This window comes from Equus asinus, chromosome 2 (genome assembly GCF_041296235.1).
Source record: "Equus asinus isolate D_3611 breed Donkey chromosome 2, EquAss-T2T_v2, whole genome shotgun sequence".
Lineage (NCBI taxonomy): Eukaryota > Metazoa > Chordata > Mammalia > Perissodactyla > Equidae > Equus > Equus asinus.
Genome location: NC_091791.1, coordinates 143,433,653 through 143,446,804, shown reverse-complemented (window position 1 = coordinate 143,446,804; position 13,152 = coordinate 143,433,653). Strand labels below are relative to the sequence as shown.

General features: G+C 36.2%; 1 protein-coding gene across 1 annotated transcript in view; it reads left to right on the top strand.

Moving 5' to 3' along the window:
* The window catches only part of UNC13C (unc-13 homolog C), a 565,722-nt gene that overhangs the window by 448,751 nt on the left and 103,819 nt on the right, over positions 1-13,152 (top strand). The window contains 2 exon segments of the mRNA XM_070501335.1: positions 4,716-4,793; positions 9,877-9,954. Coding sequence (XP_070357436.1) covers positions 4,716-4,793; positions 9,877-9,954 — 156 coding nt within the window.

The window sequence follows — 13,152 nt, the reverse complement described above, 5'->3', positions numbered from 1 at the left end:
AACCCAACTGGGTTTGTAACTGAGGCTTATTGAAGCTGGCTCCTATCCTCCCACAGAGGCTGGAAGACAGTGGCCCAATCCTGAGCTGTTGACTGAAACAAATAGAAAATTCTTTTGCAAGCATTGAGTTTTCACAGGCAGACACTTTAAGGGAATCTGTGATCATCCTAGGGATGTGACCTTGAGCTGTTAGACACTATACTACTGTTTTTTTGAAGTCTTTATAGGCCAAGGTTGAGGTCTAGTTGAGAAGAGGGCTCAGAGAAGCCTGGCTAGAGGTTGATCAAGGAGAGAACCTTTGTCACCCTCCACCATTCTGTGACCAACAGGTTCTAGCCTGAGAGCCCCCAATGAGGAGAGAGCATAAGGCTCAAAAAGGGCTAATGAGCTACAGTTGGAAATTTAGGCCCACATTGTAAAAAGTCTTGAAGAGCGGGCAAAGTGGCTGAACCTTAGTAGAAAATGAGGAGCCAGCAAAGGCTTTTAGGCAGACAGGCTGTCAGCCTAAGCTGTGTTACATTATTTATCTGCCATGAAATATTTTGAACTCCAGTCTCTATCTGTTAATTAGGAAGACTAAAGCAACCTCCTGCTTTTTAAGATAATGTCTAAAAATCATTTATTTGGATAATTCCTAGAGGAGACTTTCTTGGACTTCTGATTTCAATTTCCCAATATGATGAAATCTGCAGTAAATTCTGCAGGAGAATTATTCAAAAAAATTCTATAAGAAAGTCTTTGCTTGAACTGCAGCTGCATTTTGGGCAACTGCCAAGGAAAGAATGAAACAGGGTCATTAGGGATAGTGTTTCAAAAGTTATGTCACATGCTATTCTTGGAACTTTGTAGGACTTGTAGTGGAAGCAGGATTATATGAGAATTTAATAATCTCAGAGTTAATATATCTCGTAACATACTATTATAATTGCACATGTTAGAGAAGTAATGAGAATTCTCTCTGAGAGTAGTCAGGTAGCAGAGTACGTAAGGTGGAGACATGGCAGCCCTGAGAGAAAGTGGAAGGAAAGCTGAACTGGGACTCCTGGGCCCTGGGCTCCAGCCTATGCTCCACCCCTCAGAAGCTCTGACCTTTCTCCAGTTGTAAAACTGAACCTAGCCATGTTGAGACTACTAGGGGTACAATCAAAGGGACTGAGGGAGGTATAGGTGTGGGAGGTCACAAAGGAGGTCATATTAGAATCACACACAGGAAAACATTCTCTGAAGCAAGAAGAAAAGAATCAGGTTCCATGTGTCACTGAGGAAATGTGAGCTTTTATTGGCACAATAAAAACATTTCAATTAAGTAAAACATGTTTAATTCATGGAAATTCAACACTCCCCAGTTATTATCACAAGGAAATAATGTAAGAACAATGAAAAACATTTTCTGGGAAAGTAGAAGTTGGCAATTTTCATTGAAAAATAAATTATATTTTATTGGAATGATTCAAAACCTCATAAAAATGGGGCTTTGTGGATAATGTAACTGCAATTTCACAGTGACTTCAGACTATTGGGGTTTGTTTTGTTTCATCAGATGTGACCAACTGATCTTGAAAACCCTATCCATCTTAGGTTTGGGATCTCTGTAGCAAAAAATACTGAAATCATATTCTCTTCCTGGGACCTAACATTGATTTAAACCAACTCCTGGAAAGAAGACATATTAATGATATCTACAGACATTGTAGAAGATATAGCATTCTGAAATGGGACTTAAAGGGATGATTTGTTCTTACTAAAGCATATGTAAGATTGACTAAGGTACCAAACAAATGCTTCAAATTTCATAGCGGCACAGTCAGGAGCTATGATGAGTGGTAAAGTGGGCACATGGGTAGCAAATATTCCTCTGGCTGTACTACTAGTTTAATTAAAAAAGAGAGACACGAAGTAACAATATCTTCAGTATTACTTAAAAACAAATCAACAAACATTTACTAAGTCCTGGCTGTGAGTTTGGCTGTTTGCCGGGTACCAGAGATACTGAATGAGACACACATATTCTCATCTCTGGGAACCTAATCCTAATTTTAATAAAACAACAGTGCTAATTTATTGGGCATCACTGTGTGCTAATCATTTTACATATATTGCCTCACTTATTCTTCACAACAACCCCATGAGATAGGTACTATGACTACCTGCTTATTTTCCACAATCCTATTAGAATTTCATTTTATTTAATCTGGAGCTCTTTGAATGGCAGGTCCTTTGCTGCATCCATGAAAGAACTGTCTACACCTCATGACTATTCTTCATATAAACTGTGTTTTATTATAGAATATGATGCAAATAACCCCTACTTGGCTATCTATTGCCTTTCTCTCTGCGAGGTCCCATTTCTGAAGACCAACAATCCCACAAAGCTAAAATCACGACTTAAGTTCAGACACTCAGAAATCCTATCTTCCAGGCCTTGCTAGGAATTCCTTCCATCAACAGTTTCTCTCTGAAGAGTTACTTTCACCCTGCTATGCTTTAGTTAGGACTGTGGTTCTCAAACTTCAGCTTGGATCAGTATCACCTGGAGGCTCATTAAAATGCACATCACTGGGTCCCAACCCCAGAATTGCTGATTCCATAGACCTGGGAGAGGACCAGAGTATTTGCATTTCCAACAAGTTCCCAGGTGATGCTTATGCTGCTGCTGGAGCTGTGTCTTGGGTAGACACGAGTTACATTAACTACTTACTAGCATTAGTTAAAGAACTAATATCTGATAGCGACTTACTTTGTTGAATAAATTAGAGTGAAATCAAATTTCCCCTAAAATGTACATGCACACTTTCATTCAGATATACCTTGTACATTAATAAAGAAATGGATATTATTTCAACTAGTCTACCCACAACTCTTATGGGCAAAAGGCCTTAAATCATGTTCTACATGGCTGAGCACTTTTCCTTACCCACAACCCATCCTGACTTGCTGCTTGTAGGCTAATAGATGTGAGATCCTAGGATCAGTTGTCCCCAAGCAGGAATTCAAGAAACTGGGTCTTCCTGTGAAGTAGAGGCAAGCCTTAGACCATGGGGATAGGCTACCTCGAGAATGATCAGAAATGGATATCTGGATTCCCCTGCCCAAACTTTATCTTAAGTTATGATGTCTGAGTTGCAACAAGCTCCTAAAGTCAGGCTTTTGCTTGTTTTTGGTTTTGCAATATAGTGAAATGATTCCTATAGTTTACACTGTCATTAAAACCTGTAAATTGAGAGTAGTCCTCATATGTACAAGTGAATTAGTGCTCCTTAGGTAAGTCCCAAAGTAATTTTCAGCATTATGTGTAAAGTAAAATTTGAACAGCTGCACTTGGAAGATACTTCAGTCTGATCAGCAATCTGTTTTCCTAGATTTATTGGTCTGCTGCTTGATGAGATTTTATATTTTCCAAGACCGACTTCTGACTTAAATTGATGCATATTATCATCTCACTCTGTACTCCCAAAAAACATTGATTTTCTTTCTGTGTTATCCCTAATTTCAGGTTTCCATTGTGATTTTAAAAATTTATAAAACAAGTTCATAGTCACATTTGGTGACTTCAGGTTTGTAGATTAAACATCTCTCATTTAGTTTAACTCCTTGGAGTGTCTCCCTGAGTTGATTTTGAGCCACAAAGAAAATTCAGAATATGTTATACAAAAATGAAAATAAAAGCTTTTTCGTCCTCGCTTTTCTATGAAAATATATGGCATATATCTATTGTCATTGTTGTTTCCTCTCTTCTAAGAAAATCACATCCACATTTGGCTTACGATAGATAATTCAAGGTACATAAGTAAAAGCAGTAGGAGGCAGACTGATCAATACATCTATAAGTAATTGAAATAAAATGTAACTAAGTTCATTCATTTCCCCTTTTTTTGCATAATTAATGAAAGCAGAGGGCATCTTTAGGCTCAGAAACTGTTATTGGATGGAAAAGGAAAATGTGGAATTAAGATGAAAAGGACAGACAGAGGGGTAAGATCAGGCAATATTTTATCAAATAATGCATCAATAAATATGAAGGTAAATGTATTGAGATAGTGCAATGCAACTAAAGCTGAAGTTTTAGATTTTAAGAGGTGATCTTTGATATTAGTCAGTAAGGCTCCTTATCATAGAAAATTACTGAAAATATTCATTGCTAAGTACCACGTATAGGAATGCTCTGGCCCCACTTATAATGAGGTATTTAGGAACATTAGAGAAAGTTGAGAAAATGACCACCACAAAGAATTTTGGCATGGTATATGTGTGTGTGTGTGGTTGGGCCAGGGGTGGGAGTGACACTAGAAATCATGAAAGATGATTCAAAGCATGAAGTGTCAATTTTTTCTGGGGTGGGGGGGAACATTAGGGGTCATCAACTAATAAGTATCCAAACATAGAGAAGGTTGCCAGAAAATAGTGTATCTTCTGAGTAGTTAGTTAAGTTAGAAATAAAGAATTTTGCTGTGGAGTAGATTACATTAAAATGGAATGAGTCCAGGTGGAATACCTTTCAAATGTACTCAGAAATATTACAAATTGTGATCTAAATATAAGAGCTTAATTGAGATCCTTCTCTTGGCAAGAGTGTAGATTTAATCACTGTTTATGGCTCCCTTTCAGCTGAAAAAAAGACATATGAAAAGTTTGCCTGATTAGCATTAACCTGGATAGTGTATATAAATACTTACTTGCCTGGTTGAATTTCACAATATTTGGGTTTTTTTCCCTAGACTATCAACAAAGTACTGCTTCAGTATGCTGCAATTGTATCAAGTGATTTCAGTTCATATTGTGATAAGGAAAATGTGGTAAGTAAAAATGTCTCTACTTTCAAGTATTCCTCAGTTGAGATTCACTTATTCAAATCAATAAGTAAGCATGAGAAATTGTTTTCTTTCTGTCTTCATTCAGGATTATAGGGAATAGGGATCTCAAGAAATTGTTGGAAACTTCTCTAGTAGTCCTGAACTGGTTACGATACAGAATTCAGAGGAAGGTTGAGAGCATCTCAGTGTCAGCCAGTTTGTACTTTTCCATGATGATAAGGAAGAAGACTCATGTAAACAATGGAAAGCCCATATAATTGTAAAACATTGGAGCTGAGAATTAGGAGTTAAAAGGTTATTTAGTGTTAACACCAACTAGTGTCGTTTGGCACCAATACCAAAATGAGTATAATTTGGTCTTTCAGTTTTCAAATAAATTGAGAAGGATGGTTAATGTAGGGAATGATGCTGATTTCTTCTCTGAGTTATTAACTTACTCTTTTATTTTTTGGATGATTGAGAAAATGTTTATGAAATCCAAACCAGTATTGCAACTTAGTCTATAAAAGGCACAAAGAGAAGCAAGGTAAAGTGATTTGGAATATAATCAGTGTTATTTTATGGTGGAAGGTGAAATCTTATTCACCATACGTAAGATTAGGAGAAATATGTTGGTAACAGTATAGGAATTTTTTTAAAAGCACTGAAAAAATATATTTAAAAAGTCAGTACTAGATTTTTAAAGAGGAAAACCAGGTTTTTTTTCTCCTCAAAAAAGCAGTTCTCACTATCAAGCATGTCTAAAAGAGAATTCTCACTGAAACATCATTGACCTCTTCTGACAGCTCATTAAGATGTCAGTCTTAATGGTTCTTGAGGGTCCCAGAAGATGCTTCTTTCCTTTAAATTAATATACTGTGCAGAAATTTTATTAAAACACCCAGATATCTCAGCAGTGATTTCTAATTGTCAATGATTATAAATATTGTAAAAGGCAAGATAGTTGTTTATTGAAAGTATATAATTATAATTAAAGGATAATACATTTGAAAAGTAACCGGCACAAAATTATTCAGAGCAAACCAGAGCCGGATAATTTCAGAAAAGATTTCGATTTTATTAGAATACCAAATTCAAGATTTTGAAAGGTGGCTAAGAATTATCGAGGCTAATTCCTGTCATTCAGAAAGGAAAAAACATTAAAAGGACACTGCAGATTTCCACTTTGTGTTACCATTCTGTAGAGTATTTTATTTTTTAAAAAACTAAGAAAAAAATCATAAATTGTTTATTCTTTTTATTTTTTCTGTATATTTTACACTTTTCAAAATCAAATTTTTATTAAAAAAGAAACACTTTTGCAAATATTATAGCACAGGAACTTGATTTTGCTTTTCTCAATGCTTTTCTTCACTAATTACTGATGTCTTGAGCAATCTTAAACTCTCACTAAATGCCAAGTATCATTTTAGCTTTTCCATGAAAGAATATCAATTAGCTGCTTACTATAGGCTTTCAGCTGGGACAAACTGAAGAAGTGCTTTTGTACATTTGTGTGTATATATAACTATTGTTACAGATTTCTTTGAATATCAAGAACATTGAAACTTTTTATTTTTTCTTTTCTCAGTATATGTACAGCAATATACCTATTTCATCTGCAAATTGAGCTAGAAATTTTTAAAGAGAGACGTCTTTTAAGAGACCATGACATTTGCTTTCCCAGGGGTCAGAATTAAAGACAAAGGTTATATAAAAGTCCTGTGGCGGGATAATTTTTTTTTCTACTGTGACATTTTAAATTGGAAATGGGTCAAAAGTTTTTTAATCTACTTTTCCCACATTCCGAAATATAGCAAAGCAACATTCTCCAAATAAGAATTACTTGATTTTGAATATTTCTTGCAATATTTTTCAACTCAGAAACATACTTCAGTTATGTAGAAATAGCATAGTCTGAACAGAACTTTCATATTCATTGTATTTTAGGTTTCTAACTTTGTTCTAGATTTAGATGAAAGACAATGTATTATGATGTTTTTAGGGGGAAAGCCAAAATACACAAATAAAAAAGATTACAACTTGTCACAAATGGCCAGATTTCATCACTTTTTATGGCTAAGTAGTATTCCAATGTGTACATATACCCCATCTTCTTTATCCATTTGTCCTTTGATGGGCACCTAGGTTGCTTCAAGTCTTGGCTATTGTGTCTAATGCTGCAATGAACATAGGGGTTCATGTATTTTTACACATCCATGTTATCACGTTCTTTAGATAAATATCCAGAAGTGGAAGAGCTGGATCATATGGTAGATCTATTCTTAATTTTTTGAGGAATCTCCATACTGTTTTCCATAGTGGCTGCACCAGTTTCCACCACCACCAGCAGTGTATGAGGGTTCCCTTCTCTCCACAGCCTCTGCAACACTTGTTTCCTGTCTTGTTAATTATAACCATTCTGATGGGAGTGAGGTGATGTCTCATTGTAGTCTTTATTTGCATTTCCCTGATAATTAGTGATTTGAACATCTTTCATGTGCCTGTTGGCTGTCTGTATATCTTCTTTGGAGAAATGTCCATTCAGATCTTTTGCCCATTTTTTAATTAGGTTGTTAGTTTTTTTTGTTGTTAAGATGTATGAGTTCTTTGTATATTTTGGGTATTAACCCCTTATCAGATAACATGGATGGAACTTTAGGATATTATGCTAAGCAAAATATGTCAGAGGGAGAAATTCAAATACTATATGATTTCATTCATGAATAGAAGATAAAAACAATAATCACATGGAAACAGAGATTGGAGCGGTGGTTACCAGAGGGGAAAAGGGAAGGGGGGAAGATGAAAGGGGTGATTAGACACATGTGTGATGATAGATTGCAACTAGTCTTTGGGTGGTGAACATGATGTAATCTACACAGAAATCAAAATATAATGATGTACAACTGAAATTTATACAATGTTATAAACCAATGTTACCACAATTTAATTAATTAACTAATTAATTAATTTAAAAGATTACAACTTGACTTCAAACATAGGTTACTTCATCTAACCAAGCTCATCAATCAATGATACTTCTGAATCAGGTTTTAATGTTCCCTTTACTGTGAGTGGTGGTGTTTTTTTGTTTGTTTCATTTACTGTAGAGGTGTTTAAAGTAAAAGCTGTTTCCTAGTTAGGTTTAGGGTGGATTTGTGTAATTCAATTCCCAGTAGTGTTTTTACAAATGGATTCACTAAAATTGGAATTTGAACATTTCAAGGTCAGGGAAAGCTTCAGGAAAGAAGAAAGTTTTGTATTTATTTTTGTCTCCTTCTGGATAACTGCATTTCTTTTCTCTATGTAGCCTTATCTCAGTAAGCATCAATAGCAGTTAATGCCAAGTGAGCCAAGTGTCTATGTTCATTTTATTTCTTAGTAGCTCCTTTTCATCGGAAACGGTCTTAGTAAGAAGGCTTGCGGGTTGGTGTTTATTTATAAAGTGGGTACTAGAATAATATTATATGTGCAAAAAAGATAAGCTTGAATATTAACATCAAATAACCATAGAAGAGTCTATCCAGCTAACTTGGACCTATGGGGAGCAGGATGATAAAATCTTTCTTCATGTAGTCTTCCTGCTTCTCATTAAGAGTCGTGATCTCTCCTTTGACCTTAGTTTCTCCCTGGTAGGACTGACCAGTTCAAGCCATACATTCTCCTTCTGTAATGAAAAAAACCAAAAGAAACAAAAAAAATGATGACGCTATTCCCTAATGGAAAAACGTCTATTAGCTCAGTTTGTTGATTTGGGGTCAAGATGCTGAAACCCATGAAAGTCTGACCATACATACTATGGAAAGGACTAAACTTAGATCAAGTGGCTCTTGATTATGGCAGGAAATTGGAATCATTTGTGCAACGTGTGGTTCAGCTTACTGAACAGAATCTGTGGGAGATAAATATCAGATATCTGTGTTAAAAAATAAAATATTTAAGTGACTGGAATCAAATGAGCAAAATAGAAATTTTAAATTGTTTTCCTAAATCGAAGTTAGGATGTGGTCACTTTAAGAGTCAAATAGAAAGTTTTTCAAAGGTCAGTAATGTGGTTAAAACAATAATAAAATCTTTCCGCTGATGAGTGCTAACATCTCTCTGATGTCCTATAAGTCCTTTGCTTTCCTCTCTCTGATTCATTATTGGCTGATTTCCCAGCAACTTGGAAGATATATCCATTTTCCTTTCTTTTACTCTTTTCTTTCCCTAATCTACTGGCTCTTCAGAATCAGCATACAGCAAATATCAAATTATTCTATAACTATTCTGAATTTTACTTTCCAATTATAAATTAATTACTACCATTCTAAGGTCACATCTAGTCCTGTCACAAAGCTTTACATCTTTTTGTTATTTTCATATTTCTGTCTCCTCAGAAACAACAAGTCAAGAAACATTTTTAAAGCATGTATTATGTGTAAGGCTCTGTGAGTGAGAAAAAAACCAAAAAGACACAGCAGCACATATAGTGCATTTAAGGTCAGCAGGCAAGATGGTGAAAAGGAACTCAAATATAAAGTTAAATAAAACAATGTCAAGTGAGTAAGAAAAGTCTACAATTGAGGAAAGAGAAGGCTCTAACCTGAATGATGGATATGATTCAAATATGCAGAGATTCAAGTGAAGAGGTCACATGCTAAGCCAAGTCGCAGAGTCTGGAAAGCACAGGTGTTCCAGTGGGAATAAGCCCCTTGGAGTTGAGAGTTAATCGTAACGCAGTAGATGGAGATGAGCTAATATCTGTGCCAATCTTCCTCTATTTTGTATGTGGGATGCCACCACAGCACAACCTGATGAGCAGTGTATAGGTCCCCACCCAGGATCTGAACCTGCAAACCCTGGGCTGCTGAAGTGGAGTGCACACACTTAACCACTATGCCACTGGGCTGCCCACCTGCCCCCCCTTCCATTCTTAACTCTTAAAAAGTATAATCTTAAAATAGCAGAATTATTATATTTGCCAAATATAATAGGAATTCAGTGATAGTTGTACACTATCATATTTTAGGTAAACTCATTCAACAATTTAATGTATAAAAGGGTTCTCACACTACTTTTTTTCGGATTGTTTTATTTAAAGCCCTGTATATTGATGAACAATATTCAACAATTGCGGGTCCAGCTGGAAAAAATGTTTGAGTCTATGGGAGGAAAAGAGGTGGGTATGTTTTTATGCTTGCATTTGACAAATATCTACTTAGAGATCATTAGCACCATATCTCTTTGCTATGGAAAGTGTTGTAATTAAGTTTTCACATGGTTTAGCCAAAGAACAGGAAATGATAATAATCTAAAATCCCATTAACAACTAAGGCAATTATTATCCACAACAGAATACTTTAATAAATACTTTAAAAGTGTGAATGGGAGAAGGGAGATGGCCAATAGCCTTTTGTAGTGTATATAAATATATATATATAGTCATATGTACACAATTAAATATGTATATGCTAATGATCTGTAAAGTTCCAAAAATTGCACGTGCTTTTTACTGTATTGTGCAATGTTAACCTGATACCAACGTTCGTTCTGTAACGTGCTGTGTGGCGCTAGTGGTTTTTGATGTATCGGTGGTTATTTGTTCACATCGAAAAATCTCTGTCAAAAATGTGTTGTGTGCTGTGTCTGTAATGTGTCATGTCTTTGTCCAACACCTTGACTTGCAATTCCATGAGCAGAAGAAGGAAGGAGAAAGATTCTTTTATGAGGTTTGTGATAGTAAGCATCTTATCCTTCACCTGGCTGTTTTTCCCCCAAACCTAAAGACCATTGCACTTCCTCCTTATTCTCATTTGCTTGTTTGGATCAGACAGACAGTGAAATACTAGCTGTGCACCTGCCTCCTCCTGCTGCCTCAGTCTTTCTTTTCACAAGCTGACATGAGCATCTGGGGAATTCAGGACTGGAGATGGTGCCTAGAGGGAAGGTCATGCAGCTGGCATTCTCCCACCCCCATCACCTCCATAAAACAAGCCCAAGGGTGGCTAGAATGTGGGGATATTTCTGTTTAAGATTTTATCCACATTACTCCTTTTTGTGGTAAGTATATGAGCTATATGTAAAGACAGGTTGGATTTCAAAGCAAAGATCTCTTTTATTTCTAAATTTATAAGGCTGAAAATGCTTCTTTCGAGATTGGGCCTCTTCACATGTGATATTGTTTTTAACTCCAAAGAGACGATTATACACTTGTCTCCCCAATGTCTTTTTCCTTATCCTCGAGTCTCAGTCTTTTGTAAATGAACTTGCTATTCAGCGTCCTACAATCGAGAATCACTAAAATACGCGTGTGAAGGTGCAAAACTTCCAAAACGAACTTATATGAGCTGTGCTCCACTGCGGTCTTAGTCTAATTTGTATAAAATAAGGCTCCATTCCCCAACGTGTATTAATGGTTTTGGCGCAGTCTGAGGGCATCAATGTCATTTTTAGAATTATTTGGCTAAATTAGGTTAGCACAAGCAATCAAGGATCATAACTAGAGATTCTCTCTTTGATTTTAGTGATGTTTTTATATTCAGACTTTAAGTCCACTTACTATTTTAAGATGTAGTGGAGAAATTACTGATTTCTTGTGGGAAATTCTATCTCCTTTTAGAAAATTTCAAAGACCAAAATCACTTAAGGATAAAGTTATATTAAAAATGCCATATTTCCAGAAATTTCCCCTAATGCTACTACTATTTTGTTACTATTCTGTGGTTGAACTCTAATGTGAGTGATATATTGCTGAGCTGAATATTAACCACACAAATCATACCTGTACTTAAAGGAAATGATGCGGGCCAAGCCACTCACCAAACAAAAATGTTATGGGGCAGCTTGTTGACCCATCAAAAATGGACTCCTTATTTCAGATAAAATTGCAAGTTTGAAATGTACAGGTTTCACAATATAAATTTAGTTGCAAATCTATGGCTCCATCACTGAACTGAACTGAAAATAATGAAGATAGAAATACTGAGCTTGGTGCCTTCTCTCTTTTAACTCTTGTAATGTCAATTGCTAAGCTCCTCATAATTTAAAGGGAAAATTCAGTTAAATAAATGAAATGAATGTCTAGCTTTTAGCAATGTAATTTTTTAGAGACAGTATATACCCAAGCTCCTTTCTTCTCCTACTTTTAAATATTTTTTATTTTTTATCCCTTCTCTCCCTCTCTTTGTCCTCTTTCTATGTTCTCCTGTCTCTCTTTCTATGCAGTTTCTTTTCTCTGACTCCTTTCCATTTCCATCTTTTGTCTTCCTTCTCTTGCTAAGAAAAAGCATTAGGCAGGCCCAGTCAACATAGGGGTTGTTGAAATGTCAGGAGGAAGCAAGACGTGAACCCAAGTCTGAGTGTGACATGCAGGCTCCTAGATAGAAATAAGCTTTATTTTTTAAATTTTTTTGGTGGGGAAGATTACCCCTGAGCTAACACCTGTTGCCAATCTTCCTCTATTTGCTTGAGGAAGAATGGCCCTGAGCTATCATCTGTGCCCATCTTCCTCAATTTTGTATGTGGGTCGCTGCCACGGTGTGGCCGTCAATAAGTGGTATAGGTCCTCACCCAGGATCTGAACCCATGAACCCAGGTCACTGAAGTGGAACGCACTGAACTTAACCACTATGCTGCTGAGCTGGCCCCAAAATAAGCTTTATTAATACGGAATTATGTTAAAGTTGCCACTTGCTACACTCAGCCTCCTCCAGGTGCCAGAATCTCAAAATAATGGGCAGAGTCCTTCTAATCCAGTTATTTATATATGGCAGTATCTAAATGGGTTCCTTAAGCTTCTTAACTTTGAGCTTTTATAAGGATGAAAAAGGATTTTATTGCAAATGACAGAATTTACCCTTTGATATGAAAAGTATATATAGCACTTAAAATAGGCATGTACAATGGCCTTTAAAGGTAATATAGTGTGTACTGATGCCAATTCCCAGATTTTTTCCCCACAGTGGAGCTGGTTATAAAACCTTGACTGGTATTGCCAAGGGAAATTTTCCAGCCTAGATCATATCCTTCTTTTCAGAGTTTCTCTTTATTTGATCCCCTACCATCTGTGTTAGGATGTGCACTTCTTGCTACAAAAACCTAATTAGCAAATGATTGCTTGTGCACTTGCTCAAAATAGTTTTTGATGCCATGTGTTTATTAGTTGGCTTCTAACAACAGTGTTGCTGGCCTCTAGTACTAGCTGCAAAGTGATGGCCACTTGCAGGCCTTGTTGCATGATGCTGCAGCTCTCTGCCGCTTTAACCCAACCACGTTGGGACAGCTGCTCTTTCTTGGCAGGATCAGTCACTTTTCCCTCTGGAAACGGAAAGAGTGTTTAAAATCTTTTTTTTGGTGGAAAAATTCACTCTCTGCATGG